Below are 26976 nucleotides of genomic sequence, written 5' to 3' on the forward strand. Positions count from 1 at the left end.
CCTCAGAGTCAGTCTCCACCAGGGGCATGACAGTCTTTTTAGAGTTGCCAACAGAAAGGGAGTGGGGGAGCAGTGTGGCAGCTTGCAAACTGAAAGCGCATTCCATAAATGTTTTCAAAGATAGTAACTTAGGTGACTGAAGTTTCTGCCATGCAAAATTCTAACTGGAGGGCATGATTGATGACTCTTGGCTATGGATGTGTCCCATTGGAGAATATTAATTATGATGCACCCAGGGGGTGGGGGAAAACCTGGTTCAAGGGTGACAAGGAATGATGAGGCTCAGAGTCGGCTGAACCCAGGCAGTGCCGGACATGTTAACTCCCAATAAATCCTTATGGAGTTTTGGAAGTTTGGCTCGAGACTCATGATTTAAATGGGGGAAACTGCCAGAACCCTGACAGTAAGTTTGAAAAGCGATCATAAGTCACTTTTTTTCGGTTGTAACTTCAAACAGTCACTAAGCAAACTGTACCAGGGTTGTTATCATCAAACCTTAAGAGTTAAAGGATCTTCCTCCTTGGTTCAAACATTGCTCGTTGTTGAGGAATTCTCAAGCCAATGAGATAATAATCACAACTTTAAGAATATTGCGAGGGTCAGACACAGCGGGTTTTAATACATTATGTCAAAAGTTTGCAGATTTGGTACAGGTCATAGCCCTCAATTTGTAATCGTTCTTTTAGGGATGAATCAAAGTTACAATAGCACCGAAAATAAGTAACATATAACCGTTTTTCACCCTTACCATCGTTGTAGCATCATATGATCAAAATTCGAATGCTTGGCATCTGATTCATATTTGATCTACTTTTGGGACTTTCTGACATGTGGTCAGTGGGAAGCCTGATTTGGTTAAGAACCGTGGTACAGATTATGAATAGAGAAGAGAAGAGAAGAGAAGAGAAGAGAAGAGAAGAGAAGAGAAAAAATAGAAAATAAAATAAAGAGAAACTGGAATAGAGTAGAATGGAAAATAGAATTGAAAAGAGAAGAGAAAAGAGAAGAGAAAATAGAATAAAGGAGAAGAGACAATAGAGAAGAGAAAACAGAAGAGTATGGAATAGAAAATAGAGAAGGGAAAATAGAATAGAATAGAAAAGAGAATAGAAAAGAGAATAGAAAAGAGAAAAGAGGAAGGGAAGAGAGAATAGAGTAGAATAGAATAAAAAATAGAGGAGAGAAGAAGAGAGAACAGTACAGTTGAATAGAAAATGAAATAGAGAAGAGAAAGAATAGAGTAGAATAGAATAGAAAAGAGAATAGAAAAGAGACAAGAAGAGAATAAAACGGAGTAGTGTAGAATAGAATAAAAAATATAATAGAAAATAGAGAAGAGAAGGGAATAGAAAATAAAATAGAGAAGAGAAGAGAAAATAGAATAGAGAATAGAGAATAGAGTAGTACTTCTGAAGGCTAGTCGTTCACACTGATTAATCATGGCAAGATAGGTGCGCAAAAGGAGGCCAAATTCACTTAACAACCTTCTCACTTCGCGAAGGACATTTTCGATTGCGGGCGTAAGTCGAGAATGACCTATATTTTTAGAGATGAAGTCCTTAAAAAAAAAAAAAACACCAGCCAGGGTGTTGCATTGGGGAAACTCATTCTTAGCGCCTTTAAAGAATCCTAGGATGTCTTTATTTGCCACTCGTCTCGACGGTTTTATATAAGGTGATAAACTTAGCTTGATGCAGCTGCTGGGGTCACCTCTGCCCTCGACTAATCAAAGAGTTTAGCTGGAGGGAAGCATTTATTTCCCAGTTTCCATTATTATTATTTTCATAGCCTTAAAAGCGGGTTAAGCGCCCGTGTGTGTGTGTGTGTGTGTGTGTCTAAGGCTGCAGTGGCAAAACAAGGTATTGATCGGCTGCTTTTGGCAATTTCTTCCCATTCAGCATCGATATCATGTCAGCCTCTGACTACGCCGTGGTTGACCTCACAAATAGCTTCTTTACGTTCCCTTTGGAATTCAGATGATAAACTATGCGGAAAATGGAATCGATAGATGATTACCATGTTTCCCTGAAAATAAGACCTTGTCTTATAATTTTTTTTTCCCACAAAAAAAAAATGCACCGGGTCTTATTTTCGGGGGATGTCATCCACTGACTAATCTCACTTGCGCGCGTTACTTCCGGCCTCCTTTTCGCTGTCAGAGGCTTTCAAGAACGTCTTCTTCTGTAGTTGGCAAGGCTTTCCTGAAGGTCTCTGCATCCCATAATGGAGCTCTGGATCGATCCAGAGCTTTATTATCACCTACGGAGGCCTTCAGGAAAGCCTGGCCAGCCTTGCGGGCTGCAGAAGAAATGGGCTGGCAAGTCAGGTGTCAGGGTGTGTGAGGCCTGGCTACAACTGTCCAAGGATAATAGGTCAGCTCCACCCCCCATCCCCAACCCAGCTTAATTTTTTCCTATGCACTCTGGAGTTGGTGGGATCTTAATTAGGGCGTATTTTGGGGCTTATATCATGTGGGAAAATCAAGCTAGGACTTACTTTCAGGGCAGGTTGTATTTTCGGAGAAACAGGGTAGGAAGTTTGAGATCGTGGCCTCGCGGTAAGCAAGAACCTCAGGGAACAGACGGGAGAAAGGATAACTTCATGGACAGAGACGTAAGCCATGGTGATCCTCGACTTATGACCAAAACTGAGCTCGTACGTTCTTTTGCTAAGCGAGATGGTTGTTTACTTAGTTTCGCCCCATTTTATGACCTTTCTTGCTGCCGCTGTTAAGCGAATCATTGCAGGTGTTCAAGTAATACAGTTGTTCAGTGAAACTGGCTTCTCCAGTGACCTTGGGACACTGCAACCATCATAAATACGAGTCAGTGAACTTGGATCAGCTGACCCTGGGGATGCGGCAACAGTAAGTGTGAAAAACACCATCAATCCCTTTTTTTCAGTGCCATTGCTGCTTTGAGCGGTCACTAAAGAACCGTTGTAAGACGAGGACTACTAATAATTCTTCTCTCTCTCTCTGCCATTCGCTTGGAAGCAGGTGAAAGTTTGCCGTTCAACGTTGGCATTGAAACATTATTAGCCCAGGATTGATAGGAAGGATGGAACCGGCATTTTGATCTTAACAAATAAAAAAAAGAATTTCTCTGCCACTCCATCCCCGAAGTAGTTTATATGTTAATGTTATGTTTTAAAACAAATAAATAACGCAGCCCAGCTAAATGAGCTCCCTTCGTTTAAATCTAAACATCACCTTCCCACGTTAACCTGCCTTTAAAATAAGTGGACACATTGTGATATGCAAACCAGGGGGAGTTGGTGCAGGATCCCGCAAGGTGTGGGGAAAACCATCACTCGTTTTGGAAACCATGCTTGGAAACGGTTAAATGTAGCGGCCCTGACAGTATGTAATTGAAATGATTAGATTTGGGTTGTTGTTGTTTTTTAACAGCCTGATGCGAAATATTATTTTTGTTTGGTAATAAATAAAGTTGTCAGCTAATCTCTCCTGGTAATTTGGCTTCCTTTATTTGTTTGTCCTCCCATAGAACGACTCCATGCCTTCGTTTTAGAACTATGCAGGAAACTATATTCAGAAGGGCTCGTGAACCAGGGTTTTGTGTGCGCTGGATGATGCAAATGCCCTCTAGGATCTAGCTATTAAAACAAAAACAAAAACCAGAGACTGGAAATATTGCTATCATGTCCTCCCCCACAAGTGATGGGATTCAAAAATTTTTACTACCGGTTCTGTGGGCATGACTTGGTGGGCATGGCATGGCTTGGTGGGCGTGGCCGGGCAAGGTTACTGCAAAATCCCCATTCCCTTCCCACCCCACTAGCCTGCTTTCCAGCTCCGTTCTCCTGTGCGGGGCAACCAAAGAAGACCCAGCCAATCAGCTGGGACTCGGGAGGCGGAGAATGGACAGGGCGGGGCCAATCAGAGGTGGGATTTGCCGATTCTCCAGACTACTCAAAATTTCTTCTCCCGGTTCTCCAGAACTGGTCAGAAGCTGCTGAATATCACCTCTGCTCCCCGACCCCGACAGTCCTTCTTTTATCTAGATTAGCCAAATCCAAATCTTGCAACCATTCTTCGTACGTTTTTGTCTCCAGGCCTTTAATCCTCTCAGTTGCTCTTGTCCCAAAGGTGCTTTTTTTTCAAGAGGCAACTTGGCCTTTCTGGTTTTTCTTTGAAGACGTTTTGCTTCTCGTGTGAGAAGCTTCTTCAGCTCTGACTGGATGGTGGAAGAATGGAGAGCTGAAGAAGCTTCTTGGAGGAGAAGCGAAAGGTCTTCAAAGAAAGCCCAGAAAGTCTTGGAAAAAAAAGAACCTTTGGGACAACGATGATATTGAGTTGCTCTTCTTTGCACTTTCTCTAAAGTCTCAACATCTTTTTATTTTTTTGTAATGTGACCAAAACTGGATGCAGTATTCCAGGCGTGTCCTTATACCAAGCCTTTTTTTTTTTCCTCTCCAAGGATCTTTGCTTCTTCTTTGGTTTTAACGTACTAATAGTTAAATGTCTCTGATCCTTAAAATGCAGGCTAAAGCACCTCAAGGGGACTAGAGTTTTATTTTCTCTTTTCTCTGAGTTGCTGAGATGTCAACATGTGTGATAAGACGATGATCTGTTCCTTTTTTTGATAAAAATAAAATGACCTCTCTACTGTGTGATGGAAATGCCTGAGGCTGCCTTAACTTTTTAGTATCTCTCTGTGTGTTTTCTTATAAATGAAACAAAGACAGAAACCCAGAATATTTCTGCTTATGATAGTGGGATCATCTTCTTCTTCTTCTTCTTCTTCTTCTTCTTCTTCTTCTTCTTCTTCTTCTTCTTCTTCTTCTTCTTCTTCTTCTTCTTCTTCTTCTTCTTCTTCTTCTCCTTCTCCTTCTCCTTCTCCTTCTCCTTCTCCTTCTTCCTCCTCCTCCTCCTCTTCCTCTTCCTCTTCTCCTTCACCACCACCCCTTCCTCCTCCTCTTCCTCCTCCTCCACATTTCTGACTGTGGATAAAATAGACCTGTGGGTAAAATACAAGGCATCAGCCCTGTGGTGTCAAATGGGTCATCGGCAAGAAAAATATGTTTCTGAATTCTTGCTATCCAAAGAGATACAGTCGAGAATTTATATCTCTTCACCTGCTGGGGAAGAGGTTCAAATTTTCCACTTAACCCCTTTTTCTCCACTTTTGTCTGTTTCTTAAAAAAAAAAAAAACTTGGACTTTCCTAAATAAAGGAACGGATACTTCCTGTTTTTTTAAGGATGCAGATGTATGCAAATGAAGGGTCTTTTACATGCCGGTTGCCAAGTGCACAAATTTTGATTACGTGTCCCTGGGGGTGCTACTATGCTGCTAAGTTGCCAATCCCTTTTTTCAGTGCCGTTGTAACTATCAACAGTCACTAAACAGGAATGGCGCCTATATCTGCAAATCCAATGTTACTGTACTTCTTTTTCTTAACAAAAATATTTGGACAAGTTGGATTTGAGGTGAGGCTTCTGATCTGCTCATTGATACGGAATTTCTTTTAATCCATCAAGATGTCAAACCTACTGAAATCTGTCGGAAGAACTGTAGTACCAGGATAAATCTCTTTATTCACTCAAAGCTCTTCTTACCCCAATGTCAAACACTGAGATATTTGGAAAAGTCTCAAAAGAAAAACCTTCCCACCAACACATCTCGCCGCAGAACTCATAACCATCGAAATAAAATGGCCATCGCTGTCAAATTAGATGATGGTTGGACTTTCCATCCAGCACAGCCATAAACCTGTCAGGGTGCCTCACCCCACATTTAGGAATTTGCTGATAGCAGAAACTCACAACCTCCACACAAACGCAACAAGCAGCTTGGTTGCAGTGCAAGAGACTCGCCAAGTCTCGAAAACCCAAGGCCCCATGTAGAAACCAGTGCGGGAATTAAATTCTTGGCCTTTTCCGCCACTGTTTCGAGTCACCAGAAATTTGGCTGGCCTCAAGATGAGGAGACATCTGCTTGACATTTACAAAATACTTCTGCCTCGTTTGAGAAGTGCTGGTTGACAACCTCACCAGCTTCAGTCATTGCAATAATAGACAGCGAGTAACACTTTCTTCTTTATGACCTGAAATATTCAAATTGCAAGAATTATACTTTGAGGGAGAAGAGTGAGCCAGCGATACACCCTAAAATGTAATTTTCTCTGGCTGCAGTTTCATTTTGGAAACCTGTCTTTGGCGGATGCTGCTACTGTCCCCAATTTGTGTTACTGAAATGCCGGTTATTTGTTTTATTTTATATTATATTTTATTTATTCAGCATGTGGCATCTGCAGAGGTCATGCAATCACTGATATACGGGTAGTTTATTTTATTTATTTCTTGAATTTATATTTTTGCCTATACGCCCATGGCGACTCGAGGCGGCTTATACAATGTAAAATCATATTTAAAATAAAAAATAAAAAAAACAATAAAAACTAACAAAAAGAATCAAATAAATTAATAACAAAATCTGGAAAAAAATAAAAAAATAAAAAAAATCACACACACCTTAACTCCCACGAGCCATTTGATGGGCTCCATCCTGCTCAGGGTTCCCCAGGCCCGCTGGCAAAACCAGGTCTACAGTGCCTTCCGGAAAGGGGGAGAGCGAAGGAAGGAAGGAAAGAAGGAAGGAGGGGCAGAGGGACAAGGAGACAGAGAGAGGGGGAGAAGGAGAAGGAGACAGAGAAAGAGAGAGAGGAAGGGAGAGAGAGACAGAGAAGGAAGGAGAGGAGGGGAGAGGTAGGGAGAAGGAGAGAGATGGGAGAGGCAGAAGGAGAGAGAGAAGGGGAGAGGGAGAGAGAAAGGAGGAGAGAGAGAGAGATGGGGAGAAGGAGGAGAGAAGAAGAAGGAGAGAAGAAGGAGGGGAGGGAGGAGGGAGAGAGAGATGGGGAGAGGGAGAAGGAGAAGAGAAAAAGGAGAGGGAGAGAGAAGGAGGGAGGGGAGAGAGGGAGAGAGAGATGGGGAAAAGGAGGAGAGAGAAGAAGGGGAGAGGGAGAGAGAAGGAAGATGGGGGTACGAGAGAGGGAGAGGGAGATTGGGAGAGCGAGGAGATGAGAGGGAGAGAGAGAGGGAGGGAGGGAGGAAGAGGGAGGAGAGAAGAAGAAGGAGGGAAGAGTATATCTTGCTCAATGATGTGATTTTGGATGAATTTCACTTATTCATACAAAGCCATGCCGCTGTAGGGCGACGATGCTTCCTTGGTCTGGAACAGGCCTTTTTTCACTCTCCAAATGCTCCTTATGCTGAATTCATTACCAGTGAACGCCGGTTCTATTTATCCCTTCCGGTGGAAATTTAAGCATTACACAAATGTTGCCATTTGCTGCATTATAAAACCTGCATATATAACGACAGTGATCGCATTAACATGAAGGCACGGGGGGGATGGAGGCGGTTGAATAGCAGAATAGCCTCTGAAGCAGAGCAAATGGGGCAGGCAAGGAGCATAATCCCCTCTATTACTCAAGAACATTTGCAAATGAGCAAATTTCCAAGAGACGTATTGAGGAATAATGAAAGAGCCGAGGCAGTAACTGTAACCATCTATCTACTCGATAATCAGGCTCTTTATATATTGGAAAGAAACTAACCGGCCATTTTTCACCACTGTATTAAAGCTACATATATCCCTATAAATGGATGTGTGTGTGTGTGTGTGTGTGTGTGTGTGTGTACACACACACACACACACATACATACACATACACACACACACACACACACACACATACATACATACAAGATAGATAGATAGATGATAGATAGATAGATAGATAGATAGATAGATAGATAAAAAGATAGATAGATACCGGTAGATAGAGTGATTCAATAGATATGTGTGTGTTTGTGTGTGTGTGAGAGAGACAGACATACCGGTAGATAGATTCAATAGATGATAGATAGGTAGGTAGATAGATAGATAGATAGATAGATAGATAGATAGATAGATAGATAGATAGATAGATAGATAGATAGATAGATAGAGTTAGATAGATTCAATAGATGATAGATAGATAGATAAAAAGATAGATAAAAAGATAGATACCGGTAGATAGAGTGATTCAATAGATATGTGTGTGTTTGTGTGTGTGTGAGAGAGACAGACATATCGGTAGATAGATTCAAGATAGATAGATAGATAGATAGATAGATAGATAGATAGATAGATAGATAGATAGATAGATAAATAGAGATCAATAGATGATAGATAGATAGATAGATAGATAGATAGATAGATAGATAGATAGATAGATAGATAGATAGATAGATAGATAGATAGATAGATAGATAGATAGATAGATAGATTCAATAGATGATAGATAGATAGATAGATAGATAGATAGATAGATAGATTGATTTAATAGATAATAGATGATAGGTAGATAGACAGATGATAGATGACAAATAGATGATAGATAGATAGAGATAGAGATAGGTATAGATAGATGATAGGTGGCAGATGATAGATAGATGATATAGATGATAGTATAGATGACAGATAGATGATAGATATATAGATAATAGATGATATAGATTAGATTTGATTGACAGGTATGATAGATTAGACAGATAGACAGACAGGTGTATACAGTCACACACATACAGGTAGTCCTTGATTTACAACAGTTCATTCAGTGACCATTCAAAGTTACAACGGCACTTTTTAAAAAGTGAACTTATGACCATTTCTCACCCTTACAACCAATCCCTGTGGTCACGTGACCAAAATCCGGACGCTTGGCAACTGACTCACTATTATGACGGTCACAGCATCCCCGGGGTCATGTGATTCCCCTCTTGTGACCTTCGAACCAGCCATGTCAACCTGGGAAGCCAGATTTGCTTAATGACCGTGTTCCTAACTTAACTGCATTGATTCACTTCTGTTAAATAATATGTTATCCCACCAGTTTATAATAAATGATTATTGTTGTAGTCCTTCTAGATAATTGTTATTATTGTTTGTAGTCCCTTTCGAGGGACGCAGTGGCTACGACGCTGAGCTTGTCGATCAGAAAGGTCAGCAGTTCGGTGGTTCGAATCCCTAGCGCTGCGTCATGAAGTGAGCTCCCGTGACTTGTCCCAGCTTCTGGTAGGGACCTGCTGCCGGCGAACCACAGTGCCTTCTCCAGGTCTGCAGTGCCTGTTAGAGCTCAGTTTAATAACCCACAGCAGCTGGTTTTCCACAATACACTACAGCCAAACCCAACAATACCCTAGGGAAAAGTGTGACTCGTCCCCACCGTTAAAATGAATTCCATCTCTTCTTTTGCATCTGGGGAAATATGTTCTCCGCTCCAAAATACATCTTCATCTATTCTCTTGTACATACCTCCAATTTTTGTCTTAACCTCTGTAGACAAAGAAGGGGACAGGGGAATTGAAAATGGCCGTGTTTCTTTGCAACGTGAGTTTTGGATCAACTCAAAAAAAGAAAAAAAGGAAAAAGAAAGAAAGAAAGAAAGAAAGAAAGAAGGAAGGAAGGAAGGAAGGAAGGAAGGAAGGAAGGAAGGAAGGAAGGAAGGAAGGAAGGAAATTTTAGCACCCTTTTTCCCAACAGCGAGAGAAAAAGTCACCTCATCGCCTTTTGGATCTTGAGATTTTCTTTAAAAAAGGAAAAGACACTTTAAAAAAAAGAAAAGAAAGGAAGAGCATTATAAACAGTAGCTTGCTGTAAGCCAGTAAGGAGGTATTTGATGTCTCCTCTGCCATTTTCTTGGTGTGTCTGAGCCTTTCTTACAGTTTGTCTACCAGTTGTTTTCTTCAGTGCTTTTTCCTCCCCCTGATTTCTGCTTACTGTAGCAAAATCACATCAAACGCAAAGCTAACAACACGCTGTCAGGTTTGTTGGTTTCTTTCTTTCCCCCCCCCCCTCTTTTGCTTTCAAAAGGACGTCAAGAGACAGGAGCAGAAAGATCTGGTGTGCTAATAGGCAAACTCCTGTGAGCAACCTGGTCCACTGACAGATTTCCTCTCTTTTGTCTCCACCGACCCACTTTCTGCTTGTGAATTGTGACATATTTTTTTCGAGAGATCAAATGCATCGCTGACATCTGATTGCATTGTAGTGCTTGTTTACTGGTGCAATTCTTTCTTTCTTTCTTTCTTTCTTTCTTTCTTTCTTTCTTTCTTTCTTTTTTTTTTGAAGGACCTTGAGACGAGATGGAATATTTTAACTCGAAATAATTAAATTTGCATCCTGGATTGTGACAGGTGTTTCTTTACGTCGATACCGATGCAGAATGTCTTCTCCGTTAATGGGCGTTCAAGGCAGCAAAAGACAATTGAGGGTGTCGGGAGACAGTGAGCTTCCTGCATTTGTTATCCGCCGTTTTGAGGTTCGTCAAATTGTGTTGTCATCACAGGAGAGGTGTGAACATCCCAAAAGTATTTGGCTGGCTACCGGGGTTATTTTCAGGGAACCGGTTGTCGATGATCAACAACAACATGGGCTACAATTTCCATAATGACGTTTAGTTTAGTTTACTTTATTGTCATTGCACCTTGAACAATGAAATGAAATGCCATCTTCAGTGTACATTATGCATAAAAAAAATAAAACAAAAACACACATCAATTCACGTTCTATGTGATTGAATTGAAAACCCCTGATATTGCATTAATATTGTACTATACAGTAGAATTCAAAAGAGTTACTGCCATGGGATGGAAGCTGTTTTTCAGCCTATTTGTCCTTGTTTTTATTATTCTGTACTGTCTGCCGGATGGTAATAGTTCAAAAAAAGGCTGCCCAGGATGAGATGGATCTTTGAAAATGTTTTGAACTTTCTTAAGGCAGCAGGAGCTATGAAGCTCTTCCAAAGAGGGGAGAGGGCAACCAATGATCCTCTGGGCAATGATGCTAACCCTCTGGAGCACTGTCCTATCTGCCCCTGTGCATTTGGCAAACCATAGAGAGGTGCAGTCAGTTAAGATACTCTCTATGATGCAGCGGTAGAAGGTCACCAGCAGTTTTTCATGCAGTTATTGTTTTCTGGCTTCAATGGCGTTTGCATACCACAGGTGTGGAGACAAGTTTAGGCTCCTGTTTTGGTTGCCACGATAACAAAAATGATGTCTGGACTCCAGGAAGAGCTTAGAGAAGAGCAACAAAGATGGTTAGGGGACTGGAGGCTAAAATATATGAAGGAACAAAGGAAGAAGGGGACGGCGGAGGATGAGACGGTTAGGTAGTGTCATTGATGCAATGAACATGAATTTGGGGAACCTCTGGAAGATGGTGGAGCAGTTGGCATGCTATGCTCCATGTGGTCATGAGAAGTTGGTCATAACTGAGCGAACGAGCAACAGTTCTACCGCTGTGCATCAAGACAGATTATGGCCTGAGATATATTTTGGCATCTCTTAATTTAAGCGAGCGGAGAGAATACCACACTCCCAAAATATCCAGGAATGGTCCTTTTAGACACTGAAATGCAAAACAAGCAGGAGAGGGATCTTTCCTAACCTGCCTTTATTGTTTTCCATGTATAACATAGGCTGGACGAAGTCATTCTTTGCAGTCCAGTGACTACACGCAAGATTAATAGGACTATAATCATGGTCTCGCCCAGCTGGCCCTTGGGTTTATTCTTTGTTTATAGTTCTCTCCTCTCTGTCACCTTTGGGCTACCACAAAATGTAATTTATGTTTAGCATTGCCTGGTTGGAGATGAAGGGTTAGTGCTCAATGAGGGATATCCATGATGAGTAGGGAGGCATAGGAAATCTTACACCTGGACGGGTGGGAGATGGCTAATTAAACATCTCCTTGCAAGATGTAGCCATTTGAAAAGCACAGAAGGACGCTGCCCCCAGCAGATTCAAGCGAGCTGCCAAGGTGAGAAGTAACACTTTAGCCAACTGAGGGCTTTGACTAATGGCATTGTTTTTGTTGGCTTGGACAAAGGATTAGGGAAAGGTCTGAAGGTGAAGGCATCTAGCAGTGAATATTAATAATGGGGACTAAATGGAACTTGTTGCAGCTAACACTTGGAAATGTCTACATCAGGAGTGTCCAACCTCGACAACTTTAAGACCCTGGGGACCTCAACTCCCAGAATGCTTCAGCCCAGGGGTATCCAACCTTGGCAACTTATGTCCTTCAATTCCCAGAACTCCCCAGCCAACACGTCTGATGGAAGAATTCTGAGAGCTTAAATCCACAGGTTCTTAAAGTTGCCAAGGTTGGATGCCTCTGATCTACAGTCTCCATTCTACTTGTGGATTTTCTGAAAACATTAGGTTGGTCGTCGTGGGAATTGTGGGGAGATGGACCTGATTGATATTTGGACTCACTTAAGAATGCTTCTGTATTGTTCAAGATGGTTTAAGAGAAAGACGTTCTCTTAGAAAAAAAAAAAAAAGATCTTCTGATCTAATAGACCATTATTTTATGTGGAGATAATGGTGATCCAAGTTTTTCAGTGGTTCGTATGCTAGTTTAATCAAGACTATGAATAAAATTGGATTTTAAGTCAGTTCCTCCACCATAACATCTTTTTTTAGAGTTGGTGCCCGATCAGATGATGTGGAGAGACCTGGCCCATAGAATCACCAAGAATTGGGCATGACTGAAGGGATCATCATCTCCTCCTCCTCCTCCTCCTCCTCCTCCCCCCTCTCCCTCCTCCTCCTCCTCCTCCTCCTCCTCCCAGATTTTAACCCCAAAAGTCTTTAGTTCAGCCTCTGAAGATCTCCAAACATGTTCTAAGGAAACAAGGATTCCGACAGTAGTAATAAAACTACTCGGGATTGCTACAATGTCAGTTGCTTAAGTATTCTGAACTTCTTGGCAGGAAGGAAAGCCAATAACTTGACATTCAAAATGAACCAGTGCCCAATTGGCTAAAAGATGGCCATTTCTGTGGCATGGTCCCTCCTTGTACTAGAACAAGGGTCTTCAAACTTGGCAAGTTTAAGACTTGTGGACTTCATCTCCCAGAATTCCTGAGCTAACATGACTGGAGGAGGAATTCTGGGAGTTGAAGTCCACAAGTCTTAAAGCTGTCAAGTTTGAAGATTCCCTGATCGATCTATCATCTGTCCGTCTGTCTGTCTGTCTGTCTGTCTGTCTGTCTGTCTGTCTATCATCTCCTCATCTATCCATCCATCCATATCCATCCATCCATCCATCCATCATCTATCACAAGGGTCTTCAAACTTGGCAAGTTTAAGACTTGTGGACTTCATCTCCCAGAATTCCTGAGCTAACATGACTGGAGGAGGAATTCTGGGAGTTGAAGTCCACAAGTCTTAAAGCTGTCAAGTTTGAAGACTCCTGTCCTAGAAGAATCATTAGCTTTCCTTTCATCAGCAAGACCTGTTAGGGCAATTTCCTGCAGTCTGCAGTTATGGCATTGCAGGGAATGGGGCCGACCATTAGGCACACAGCCTTTCATAAATTATTGAACTTAAAAAAAAGAAAAAAGAAACTTAAGAGAGAAAGGTAGAGTTTGTGTGACTGGAAAAATGTGTTCCGTCTTCTGGTGCATCTAAGAGACAGAGAGAGTTGCTTGATCAGACAATATGAGCATTGAGTGAAGGACAGTATTAACATTAAATATTTACATCCTGAGCAAGTTCTTGGCAGGAGTTGGTGTGCTTGTTGTTATGTTGAACAGCGTTCAAATGCAGCAGCGTTGGCTCGTTTTCTTTCTTTCTTTTACTTATTTGGAGATTTTCTTCCTAGAATAACGAGGAGACTAGTAGGTGTTAGAAAAAGGAACAGCTCACAAAAAGAAACCCGTTCGGTAGTAAGGGACGCTTGAAGATGGAGACGGGTAGTTCAATAATTGAAACCATGTTATTCAATTCCATCAATCTACAACTGGATATACAGCAGACTCAAATATATGGGTATTTATACTGTGCATTTATATATACAGTTAAATAAATGTCCCACTTCATAAAAATAAGCACAAGTGTTAACTTCCTCCCCAAAATGACAAAAATGTATTTTTTTTTTAAATTGGAAAGAATTTCAAAAGCACATACAACTTACACAACTAACTTTGAAGATTCTTAGAAGTCTAATATGGAATCGGTGCCTTTTCTGGATATTTGAACTGGCACATTAAAAGAGCCGTGGTGGCATAGGGTAACCCTGCCGACTGCCAGCAATTCGATCCTGACCGGCTTAAGATTGACTCAGGCTTTCTCCCTTCCGAGGTCAGTAAAATGAGGACCCTGATTATTGGGGGCAAGAGGCTCACTCTGTAAACTGCTTAGAGAGGGCTGTAAAGCACTGTGAAGCGGCATATAAGTCTTAAGTGCTATTGCAATTATTAGTATTCAAAGGTGTTTTGGGATGGGATAGTTTTAGTGGGAAACATTGTCTTCTTGTCATTTTTGTTAATACAATGCCCATTAAAGCATTTTTGGGTAATATTAATAAGTTAGCTTCAGTCTGATCGTATTGTCAATATTGTCCAAAGATGCTTTTTCAGAGTATTGGAAAGCACAATATGTATTGGAAATGTATCATAAAAAGCTATTTTTATAGTTAATTGAACAGAGAATAAAAGATGGGGAAATGAGTTCTATAAACCATATGAAAATGATGATTTATAGAAATGTGATACCAAAATAACATGAAATGTGAATAGGTGTTTTATTGTTACTTTTAAAGGTGTAATGTTGGCTTTTGTGCAATAAACCTGATTGAATTTAATGTCCTTGCATGTTGAACAAGTAAACGTTTGTTAATACTGAAACAAAATGATATCTTTATTGCTTAATGTGCTTTGTCAATAAAAGAGGAAAATCATAGGATATATGATTTTATCTATATACAATCTGTTCTAGAATTTGGTTGTGGGTTTGATGTTTCTAACAAACGCTGACTTTTTTGAACTGGGGGAAACATCAAGAAAATATATTGACCATTCTAGTAGTAATTTCAGCTCTCTAATCTAAGCTATCATTATGCTTTGAACAGTCTATTATTTAAATGTTGGGTTAATTTCTCATGCATGATATTTTAGAGACATAAACAGACAAAGCCATGTTTCTCTGTTCATCATCTGATCTACATCTGCCAACTTGTGGTTCTATCTCAGAGCAACTTGGGGTGTAGATGTGATAATTGAAGTTAAATCTTAATTAGTACTACAGGCTGAGACTTGAATCATAGGTGGAATTCCATTGGTTGTGCATTCTTGCATGACATGGTCAATTTGTAGTTTTGGACTATAGCTTAGCATGGACCTTGGCCATGTTGGTTCGACTTGATAGCCACTGGAGTCTGAAATTTAGAAGGTTTCTTGATTACCTCTTGTGAAATTCAGGATCCTTCCTATAAATCACTCTACCACATATCTTGTTGACATCTAGATAGATTGACTTCAACAACTGGCGTTTCCTAGCTAGTGTGTCTTCTTGTGGTATAGACTTCTCAGCTAGATTGTGTTGGGAAAAGCTATCCTGAATATTCCTATCATCTCAAGTCAGAGAAAGAAAACCCAAGTCTCGTGTTTCAGTCCATCTTTCTCCACGTTGTGTCCAACCAATCAGTGTCAGTGGTTTGTGGTTCCATCCTTGATTGTACGTTCTTTCTAAGCTGGCCTTTTGGTATAGAGGTTGAAGTTTTTTAGCATGTCACTAGGTGGCATTGAAACTTTGCTTTATCCAGCAAATTCTTTAGACCTTCTTCACAGGACTCCAAGTCTTTAAGGTGTCAGGGATATTGTTTTATTGTTAAAGGGCATAGCTATAATATATTCATCTCCATCCAAGGGCGTCATTTAATGCCCCCAAACATGTTTCTCTCACAGCTCTGGGCTGTTAACTCTGCTTATTTGGTATAATAATTAGCAGAATTTCTCACTAACGGGCACTTAATACCACCTCACATTTTTCCACCGATGTTTTTGTACGTGACAGGTTGCGCATTCTGTAAATAAAATGAAGTGGGCCGGAACCGAAGGCCTGTATGACACCGTTATTTTTCTGGGCCGTCGTTTTCGAGTGGCTGAACTTAACCTCTTCCTGGAGTTTTACAGAGTCTTAACGCGAACAAAGTTTTGAAGGGTTTTGGGTAAAAGGATGAGGAAGATGTCCAAATGCAGAGTAATTAATTTTTCAACTTGGGTGGAAAGAAGAGAAAATAATTGAGGATGGGGAAAATGTCAACTCTGTAAATAGTTTTAAGATTATGTGCAAAATTTTTAAGATTCTAAAGCCGTGTTGCAGTTTTTATTTTCAATTTGTTTAATTTGACATCAGATGCCCCAGAAAGAGAAATTATTTAGGATTTAGCAGGTTTATTTGTAGGAAGGCTAACTTTCTACTTCCCTTTCTATCACCGTGGATACCAAAAAGCGTTGTGCTTTTGAAGTTCTCCAAAACATTCTTCGATTTTGTATGACTTATAGTACTGATCACTTTGTGATTTTAGCATTTTATCCAACGCCCATTTTATTTAAATGATGAAGAAATTCCCTCCCCTTTGCATTTTATCGGTAGTTTAGATTTTATATAGACTTGGTATTGAAAATTAAAACTAGAGAAGGACTTGATAGGCTGGCTAAAGTTCCGACTTTTAACAGTTAAGAGTCACACAGAGCAAAGAATTCTGCTTTTTTTCTCATCCCCCTCCTCCCTTTACTAGTTCTCATTTAATTTGATGAGAATTTGTTTCAAGGAAATTTGCTTGAGTGGAATGTGATGTTCTGGCACTTATTTCATAATGAGATGGCCAAAGGAGCATGTATGTGTATATGCGCAAATGTCTTGTCTTCCTTAGCACTGTAATTTATTCTACATTCTGCAGTGTCTTGAGTTTTCTACTCTGTCCTCAAGGATCTCTCTTCACCCAAAATGTTCCTTGCCATTTTATTAATTTTTATTTTATGCAATCCATTTGTATGGTCACCCATCTCAACAGGAATGCAGCTGTGATGGAATGTAGTCTGGATTCCCAGGAAGGAGGGGCTGCTTCCTGGAGGGGAAAGAGGCAGCGGAACTTGGAATGTTAGCTAGACAGGAAGCGGGCAGAGTCAGACCTTCCCTAGAAATTCACCAAGTATAGCTATAGTTATCGCAGATATAGGTGCAGATATTGCATATCTAGTTATTGTCTGAGTCTGGCAAGATTCCGTCTGCAGGCAAACAACAATAAAGCAACCACTCCGAAGTAACTCCATGTATTGAATTTGTTTTATGGAGCCTGACCAACTTGTTTATGTCAATAAACCCTCTCTCCTGCACCAAAGGAGCGTGAAATAAAAACCTGAAGAGGGGGTGGGCCTGGATCTTCCTCTGAATTCCCTCTGCCTTACTCTACCTCTCCCCTGCTCTGTTCAGCCGTACTGTGCCCTTCCCCAGTTTCTTCCACAGCCACCCGAGCCACACTCCCACCCCCTGTCAGCTGCTCAACCTCCCACTTGAATCAGATTCCAGTTGGGGTATGACAGGTTTTGTGGTTGGTGTTGGACTTCAGTATTGGACTTCACGGCTTCAGTCAAACTCTGTAACTACTGAACTGCACTGCTTCAGGGTCTTGTTTTGCTTTGGCCATTGTGACCTTCTCAATAAAACAACCATTTGGTATATCTCTGGGTCTTCATAAGTTATCTCCGTCCTGCTTCGTACTATCAGGTCATCCAAGTGTTCCAATAGATTGAGCTGGATTTGCCTGGAAAAAAAATGATGTGGTTTTCCACTGATCCCAAGTTAAAAATTGTTGAGGTCTAGTTCAATGTTGGATAGCTCCTGGATGGTTCAGGTTGGCCTTCAGAATAATATTTGCCAGATACAAAGAAGCACAGTAGCAGTTTGCGTCCTATTACAATCTTGGAGCGGTATTTAACTTTGCTCTACTTCCAAAGTTCAGAATTGTCGCTGAATTAATTAATTCCTCCGTAGCATCTGGTAAATAAAGTTGCAGCAGTTAAGAGCTTTTACTTCCCATTCCCACATACACAGAAACAAAACATTGTTTAGCTGGTTGTATCTCTCTTGGTGAACTATTCAGGGGTCCAAGAAAAGGGACAGATCTTTCTAGGATATGGTGGGGCAGCCTGCTTCTTGAGTCTTCTTTCCCTTTCTTGAGTCTTTTGTGGCTGCTAGATTAGCTGTCCAAATTGTCTTGTTAATGGTTATTAATTAAGATAAGTATATGTTTGGTGTGCTTGAAGGTCACAGCCTTTAGCCTCAACTTACTTTACGAGAACATCTCCAAACTTTGGATAGGTCTATAGGACTTCTTTGGAAAGGAAGAAGTAGTGGATTTCTTTGGATGTGGGCAGCTAGAATCAAGAAGCAATTGAACCAATTGGCATGTGATAAATAGGCATTTTGTTAATAGCTATATTGTCATCTTGCATGGTCTCCAAATTCCAGATATACCAAGTTACTCCAAAAGATTACCTTCTCATTTCATCTATATATATATATTATCATCAAGCTCTTGGCAGTTGTTTAAACTCAAAAGGAATTCAAAAGTGGTGATATAAAATCATATTTTTCCATTGAGAATCTGTGTCAGTTCATACCTTTGTTAAAATGAATATATAGAGCACCTCGCTTGTAGAAGAAAAAGAAAGAAAGAAAAAAAGAAAGAGGAAGGAAGGAAGGAGAGAGAAAGAGAAAGAAAGAAAAAGGAAGGAAGGAAAAGGAGAGAGAGACAGAAAGAAAAGGATGGAAGAAGAGAGAGAAAAAGAAAGAAAAGAAAGAAAGAAGGACAAAGGGAAGGAGGGAGGGAGAGAGAGAGAGAGAGAGAGAAAGAGATTGTTGATCTTGAGCTTCTATGTTCACAGTTCCAGATTTCCAAGGAATTTAGGTGCAGTATCTGGATGCTTGATGTAAACAAAACCCAAAGCATATTCTTGTAGCGAACCATTATGGTGTTGATTCTCAGTCTTGTGAATAGAAAATAAATAACAGAGTCTTAACCCAAATAAAGAAAAGGAGGGTTAATGCATGTTCTTTTTCTCTCTTCTGGAAAAAAACATGAAGAAAAACCATATCCCAATGAAGTTAGGCATTCGTTCCTTGATTTAATTCATGATGGATGAGATAACTTGGGGTGATTTCACGTTGGGCTTCACGCTGGTGAGAGATGAAAAATTTCGCAGAAAGCAGCCATTTTGTAACTATGAAGATGTTCAAATACTATGTAATGGGCCTGATAGCCAGTATATGTGGGATTTAATGCTCTGGCTGCTTATTGATCTTCTCTTTAGCCAATGGTGTGGACAGAGGCAGTAGCACTTAGCACCTATTCGTAGACTACCAAGCATCTTCAGAACAATCCTCTGAGGCGACCTTGTAAAAATGGCCCCCTGGGACGAAGACGGGGCTTTTAAAAAACAGGAAAGAATTTAGGGAATTTTTTTCTTTATGGAATTGAAGTGAACGCTGGGGACGTTCGTTCTTAAGCAGGCTTGTTGTTAGTGTTTGGGGATAAACCCCCAAGCAGAGTATGCAGCAGCAGTCAAGCCAGGCAGGCAAATGAGAGAGAGAGTGGGCCCAAGAGTATACACACACTGGAGACAAAAACACTGTTTGTGGTTTTAAAATAGTTATTTAATTCACACAGAGATTAAGAAGTGTCATTCAGTCCATATATCATTATCCAGTATATCCATCCAGTTATCAAGTCCATTAACAGTAAATACTATGTCTTTATCTGCTTGTAAATCTTCTCCTCCCGATACCTTTATCTCAAAGACAACGCTGAATCCTCAGCTCGCCAAGCAAACAGTCTTTGTGTTCAGTTGAAATGGTATCTGGCACAGTAGCCATCCAGAAGCAAGCAGATAGACGTTCCAGCAGGCAGCAGACCAGGAACAGAACCAGGTGCATCCAGAAGCCGGACTCAGACAGTTGCATTCAGAAGCCGGGTCTATTACGTTTCCCTTCCTACCTTTATTACTGCCTGCAACCGCACCCACAATGACATTGCAGTTTCTTGTGCTTAAAGCTACATAGACACTTAATCCTAGGTTTACATATTTATTCAACCCAAACCTGGTTGGTGTATCCATATACCCAACACTTGTTTTTCCGTTTCAATTCAAGATCGAACGCAAGCGACGCTGCCGAGAGTTCAGGATTTTAACTCCGAAGGTTGAACATTGTCACCCCTGTGCCAGACATACCAAAGTATTATTGGAGTCGGCAAATATTTGGGGATGATCCATCACGAAATGCAGCCGACTTTCCATTTGGATGAAGGATCAAGCATCAAGATTAAGAATTGCAACAGGGGAAACAGGGTGGTCAAAATGAAGCATCCAGATAATTATGAATGCAATCAAGTTTTGTAAGGTTGATGAACCGCAAGTCACCAAAAGATGTTGGATCATTCACGCTGAAAATAATCCACAGATGCCCCTGATACAAGTCCTGTATCATACCCACCATGGCCCCCCAACCCAGGCCACGCCCCCTGGCTAAAACACCACCTTGGTGTGGCCCTCAGTGGAATCGAGTTTGACACCCATTCTACATAGTAAGCATCTTTCTTGGGTAAGTATGAGATCACCTGAAGAAAGAGAACTCAAAGCCTTAAAATTGTAGAACCACAGGTAGAGTTGGATGGGCGGAGGCTCTTGAATCCAGCCTTCTGCTCAGTGCAGTCGGTCCTTGACTTACAACAATTCATTTAATGACCATTCAGAGTTACAACGGCGCTGGAAAAAGAAGGTACTGAGGACCATTTTTTCACCCTTAGGACCATTCCAGCATCCCCATGGTCACGTGATTTGGATGCTTGACAGCTGGTTCATATTTACAATGGTTCCAGTGTCCATGTGATCCTCTTTTTGCGACCTTCTGACAAGCAAAGACAACGGGGAAGCTGGATTCCCTTAATGACTGTGTGACGAATTTAACAACTCCGGTGATTCCCTGAACAAATGAGGCAAAGAAAAGTCGTAAAATGGAGCAAAACACACTTTGTAAATGTCTCCCTTAGCAACCTCGATTCTGGGCTCAATTGTGGTTGTAAGTCGAGGTCTACCTGAAATTTCCCTTCCCTTCTCAATTATGGTCATAAGTTGAAGACTACCTGAAATTTCCCTTCCCCTCTAGCTTCTTGAGAAGTTTGAACTCAGAACAAGTTACCAGGTAGAGTGGTATTTATAGACCAATGTGGGGCAAGTTAATCAGTAATGGATTCAGCCTGCAAGCTCGGATGAATTTCAATATGTAGAATAGTTCTCATGTCATTAGCCTGATTGACTTTCTATCATACAAGCTGGTGCAAGTATATTTCAATAGTTACAGAACCGAGCGGATCAACTGGGAAGGCCCAAAGTACACACGAAGCAACGTGATCAATCCCAACCTGACAAAATTACATTTGATGTTCATTATAGTAATCTAGAGTCGTGCCAAAAAGTCGACATCACCGCAGAGTGGTGAAGGTTATTATTCTTGGGGAAACTCTTTGGTGTGAAGATAAATAAAATGTGAGCACAGCGTTTGTATTTTCTTTGTGTTTGTTGAAATTCTTGAGACACTTCGCCCTTTTAAATCAACTGTCGGTATTACTGTACTGCTTTAGTCATCAGTCATTTGACTAATTGATGAATTTTTTTTCATGAGGTCTCAGTGAGGCTAACCAAATTTGCCTTTGCCACACCTTTTTATATCACTGGCAATCAGGGATGTGCATAACACAGTTATGGCATGGGATGTACGAGATGTTCCTGCAAATTTGACGTTGCATTTTTGATTGCAGACATAATTTTGAAGTACGGTTCTGCAGTTACATATTTTTAAAAACTCCCTTATCTAGTTTCCAGGAAGGCTCCTGGCCCTGCTTGCTGGAAATTGAGGTCAAAAGTTTCTGTAATTTCTGAGAAAGACTTTCTGAGGTGGGAAACGCATGCGGACTATAGAGGAAGTGCTAAAATAGGCACAGCACCTCGTAATGTGTGAGCGCACAAAGAACTTTCAACTCCCCCAAAACATGGAAACCTTAAGTTGTCCTCATAGGCACGATTGATTGATTCCTTCCATCTTGCGACATCACCATACCCATTCAAGCTTTGGACCATTAAAAGTTACCCAATCCTGATGTAGCGCAACTTTTAATTGAATCAAGGACTCTGGAAAAGTATGATTTGTATGTAACGTTCATCATCAACCCCAAGTAGTGGAATATGCCCATGATATGCAGAAGATACTCCTGCCTCTTGATTGATATGAGAGATACTCCATTCTGCATCCTTGGAAAGCTGCTAAGCGGACTTGTAAAATAGTCTACACCCGTGATGGCGAACCTATGGCACGCGTGTCACAGGTGGCACGTCGAGCCATTTGTTGCCGGCATGTGAGCCACAGGCAAACTTACCTCACTGCACATGCGTGAGCCTCACAGCTGATTTTCGGCCTGTTTTTGGCCTTTTTCGGCCTCCTAGAGGCTTGAAGAAAGCCTTTGCAGGCCAAAAAATAGGCCCGATTCGTCACTTCCTGTATTTCCGGAAATACCAGAAGTGACAAAATGGGCCCATTTTTCGGCCTGCAAAGGCTGCAGAAGTTTTCCTCAAGCCTCTGGGAGGCCGAAAAAAGCCAAGCTGGGAGGCACAGTGCAGGTAAGAAAGCAGTGGGGGGGCAGTGGGGAATTGAGTGCGCATGCACAGGGAGTGTGGAGTAGGCGCGTGCATTGCCTTCTGGGTGCTGGCATGTGAGCAAGCGTGCACACAATTTTTGGCACAGGAGCCCCAAAAGGTTAGCCACCACTGGTCTATGCCAACCTACTTAGTAAGCGTTAGAGCTCTTGCTATGACAATTTCCAGAGCTGTTAGTTTTCCCACCACAAAAGGATGACCAGTGATAGAGTCCTTCTCCCCTACTTCTCCCCTTTTTCTACCACCATGGGGTCAGGAGTATCAGCGGAGTGGGTGGGAAAGCGTGGGAATTCCCAGGTCAGCAGAACAGTTAAAAATTGGGAGGCTGGGCAGTTATAACCACAATATATCAGGCACTAAACATCACACATGAGGGTTCAATTCAACTGATTTATTTCTGCAAAGCCTCTTATGCAGAGGAATCTTCTCAACTAAAGGTTAGCACCTGCTTGGAGGTCAAGGTCCACAGAATTTAAGGTAAGTTGAACTTGGACCATTTATGGCTACGTAGGGATTCTAGGCTGATGCCTCTTTTAATTCCACCCACCCCAGATTTTGCCACTCCTTCTCCTACACATTACAATAAGTGTATCATGTTGAGTAAGACTGAAGTAAATCCTAGTGGCCTGCGTGAACGTTGAGTCGGGTGGCATATTTATGCTCTAGAATTTCTGAATTTCTTAATTTATTCCCCATCACCGTGCTTTGTTGGTATTTGGGAATAAACAATTTCTGCCTTTTGCCCAAAGAATAAATTTGTTCACATTTATTTTGTCACAAATGCTTTTGAGCAGCCAACGGGCTACTGCACTGTTCCCTTTGGGGGAAACCTTACAAAACCTGTAATTTGGCTTTCAATTAAGTTTGTGTTGACACAGGTGAAGGGTAGTCATCCATTTCGGATGCTGGCAAGCAGGCAGGGCGAAACACATCATCTGTGTTGTGTAGTCTTGACAATTAGGAGGAAGAGGAAAGAAAAGGAAACACTTGGGTGCCAGCAGGATTTCTAGCTCTTGAGTGAAATAAATAGATGGTGGGTTTTTTTTTTTTTTTTTGTTTCTGAACATAAAGCAAGCCCTCCTGGGAAAAACAAAATCCTGAAGCTAGACTTACTTCTTGTTGTCTGTAAATCAACACATAATGATTCATACATACTTTCATTTGTTAGGCTAATACTAGCAGTGTAAGTTGAGTGCATTTCCAGAGGAACCAGCCACAACACTGGACTCTGTTCTTTCTATTGAACTGGTGGATGCTGCAACATTGGAAATTTTCTTAAATTGGGCAACCGTTTGTCTGAAATAGTATAGGGTTTCGTGCCTGAACAAGGAGGGGGTTGGAATAGTCCCTTCCAACTCTTGTTCTTCTGTTTCTTTCTCATTAAAGCATTTCCTAGGAATCAGAACACAAAACATTTGGTTCCTCGGAACACGGAATGCTCATTTTTGAGTTTTGACCGGGACTGTTTTGTTCTGTGTTTAAAGCAAAACTTATCTGTCCTGCACAACCTTCAAAGAAGGCCTGAACACGTCAACATTGACTGCGAGCACAGCAATACATCACCCGACAATCTCGCAAGCATTTTGCTTTTCTATTTTTATTTTCCGACATATATATATATATATATATATATATACACAGATATATATATATATATATATGACAAAGAAAAAGACTGGGGAAAAAAGTGAGAAGATCAGCAGATTTTTTAAAAAAATTGTTTAAACGCAATCCTGGTTATTCAAAAGTTATTTTTATTTGGACAAGGCCATTCTTTACTCCCATTAAATGTGCATTTTAAAATCTGCACCGCGCTTATTTTTGTCGGGGGATTCATTCCTGTGTCTGAAAGCTCTTGATCCATTGAGATTTTGCAAGCGTGGTGTATATCCAGGTGCATTTCAGGCGCATAAACACATTATCAACCAACCGGTTGGTGGAACAGGCAATCTCTTTCCCCCAGATGCCCCCCTTTTTTCCTCGTTTTATTTTGGTGGAATCTGCAAGTGGCTTGATGTATTTGACACATGTGTGACAGCTCCCTGCATATGAGAAGAGCTGTGTGTTCAGACTACCCCAGCTGTGTGTGTGTTTGTCTGCACATTAAGCCAGAGAGCACCCGCTTAGTCAGATCTGACAATCACATGTGAGCCGGTATTATTTCCACTCCAGAGTGCATTTTAATGCCAAGAGCTTAACATTTGACAAAGAAATTGTCAGGATATTGTGCTGCCCTGCACTTCTGAAATATCCTCACTCTAGCAGCTCAATATTCTTTTATTGTGCATACATAAAAATAGCTCTTTCTGAACTCCTTTCCTTTCCTTTCCTCTCCTCTCTTCCCCTCTCCTCCCCCCCCCTCTCCTCCCCCTCTCCCCCTTCCCACCCTTTCTTCTCCTTTCCCTTCCTTATCTTCCCCTCCTCTTTATCTCCTTTCCTTCCTTCCTTCCTTCCTTCCTTCCTTCCTTCCTTCCTTCCTTCCTTCCTTCCTTCTTTCCTTCCTTCCTTCCCCTCTCTCCTCTCTCTCTCTCTTTCTCTCTCTCTCTCTCTCTCTCCCTCTCTGGCCAATAAACTCATCCAATAATTGATGCTTCTCCAAACAAGCCTTGATTTGTTGGAGGTTTTTATGCCTGACCTATGTCTTCACTGCTGGTTTGGTCTTCTCCGATATCACTGTATTGGGTTGAAATCACACTATTTCTATCAGCTCTCGAATTATGTGATATTTGAGGAGGAAGAATCTTTTACTTTTATTGTACATTTGCTCTTTTCACTGTTCACATCTTGAGTGGTCTACAGATTTGTTGTGTTTACATAATTTTTGTAAAAAAAAAAAAATCTAGAGAGTTTTTAATAGAGGTTTTGATTCTTACCCACCCTCGTATAATTGTTCTTGTCTTTGTAGAAACGAAAACTTCTGAATGAACTTGGTGAGAGCTGCCTTCCATATTTGACACCAAAAGATGCTGGCTTCCATCAACTGGTAATAATATTCAAAAGATCAACGTAATATATTTTGAGACTTGGGAGTAAGGGACAGGAACCTTTGCAGGAAGCAACATCATTCACTCTGTTCGGATTAAACCTTGAAGCTCTTTGTGGACTTTGTACTTCGCTTGTTTTTTTTGCAGTTCATTTGGCACTTTAGTTGTTGGCAGCAATTCAAAGGAGAGAAAGGTGGGTGCTTATCTTGAGGGACTGTTTGGGACTCATTACGGGCTGGGAATGAAAATAATTCCCAGCACTGAAATAAAACAAGAGTTGTTTGGACTAATTAATTGCATTTGTTTGTCTTTTCTTGTTCTTGAGTACTTCAGCTCGCTACTTAGCGAGAGAACAAGAGGAAACCTCCAAACTCAAAACTGATTAAACAAATATCCCCAAGCAGATTAAAGGAGAACAATGAAGAGTGATTTGGTTTTTACACATGGTTTCATATAAGGCCAAATTGGAGCCTTTGTTTCATTTTCCCTTTATTTGCAAAGTAAATAAACTCAGGTGGTTGCCCCCATTTGAAGTTAGTGGTTTCCGCCTTACTTGCTGTTTCCTCTGCAAATGCAGTAGCTTGTATATGGGTACGTCTCAATTATGAAGGTGAGTTTGAAGAGAAAGGGACGTGATTCAAGAAGAGTTTGACTTGATCTGAATAAACGTCTCTGTCCTAGTAAGATAAGAAACCTAAGAAGGCCAGAGAAGAATATGAGTAGAAATAAATCCATACCGGCAGAAACAAGGAGGGGTTATTGAAGGAATGGGAATGTTTGCAAGCTTTTTCTTCAGCCGTTTGGATAAATGGGAAACACATGGGAAAACGTGGGTAAGTTCTATCCAATTAAGTAGGAACATACTGAATTGAAAGACATAAAAATGAACCTTTTTCTCAGTTTGAACAGCTATGGCAGGAGTTCCTACATTATAGCCATGTCAACTTTTCTTATGTTGACATGTGGTCGAAAGATGCATTTTTAATGGCCTCCCCCTTTCCCTCCCCCACTGGTTCAGGAAGAAATGAGCCGTTCTTTTGCCCTTTTCTTTCTCAAGATTGATGGAAGAGGGTTATTCTTTTTTACAGCAGTTGAAAATTTATCACTTAACATATGTTGAGAAAAGTTATGTAATTCAGATTTAGACATTATGTTTTACCCACAAAACATCTCAGGTCTATTGAGATAGGATTAAAAAGACTCCAGGCTGAAATTATGGAGAATTTTCACCCATTTGGCATTCTTAAAAATGTTAAGTTGGTTGAGTATTTGGGGGGAATTATTCCCTTAAGTTATCTGGAAGGTATCAAGTTAGAAGTGTCAGGTAGTATGATTCTGGTGGTATTAATATTTATAGGTTACCTTATAATGTGCTCTTTAAATTCTCTTCTCTTTATACTCTTTATATATTCTTTGTAATAT

At 40.9% G+C, this 26976-nt stretch overlaps 1 protein-coding gene across 1 annotated transcript in view; it reads left to right on the forward strand.

The window, feature by feature from the left end:
* FTO (FTO alpha-ketoglutarate dependent dioxygenase) overlaps window positions 1–26976 on the forward strand; it is a 166534-nt gene that overhangs the window by 5301 nt on the left and 134257 nt on the right. The window contains 1 exon segment of the mRNA XM_026714006.2: window positions 25476–25553. Within this exon segment, the coding sequence (XP_026569791.2) occupies window positions 25476–25553 (78 nt within the window).

This window comes from Pseudonaja textilis, chromosome 11 (genome assembly GCF_049901715.1).
Source record: "Pseudonaja textilis isolate UNSWEBS1 chromosome 11, rPseTex1.2, whole genome shotgun sequence".
In the NCBI taxonomy this organism is placed as follows: domain Eukaryota; kingdom Metazoa; phylum Chordata; class Lepidosauria; order Squamata; family Elapidae; genus Pseudonaja; species Pseudonaja textilis.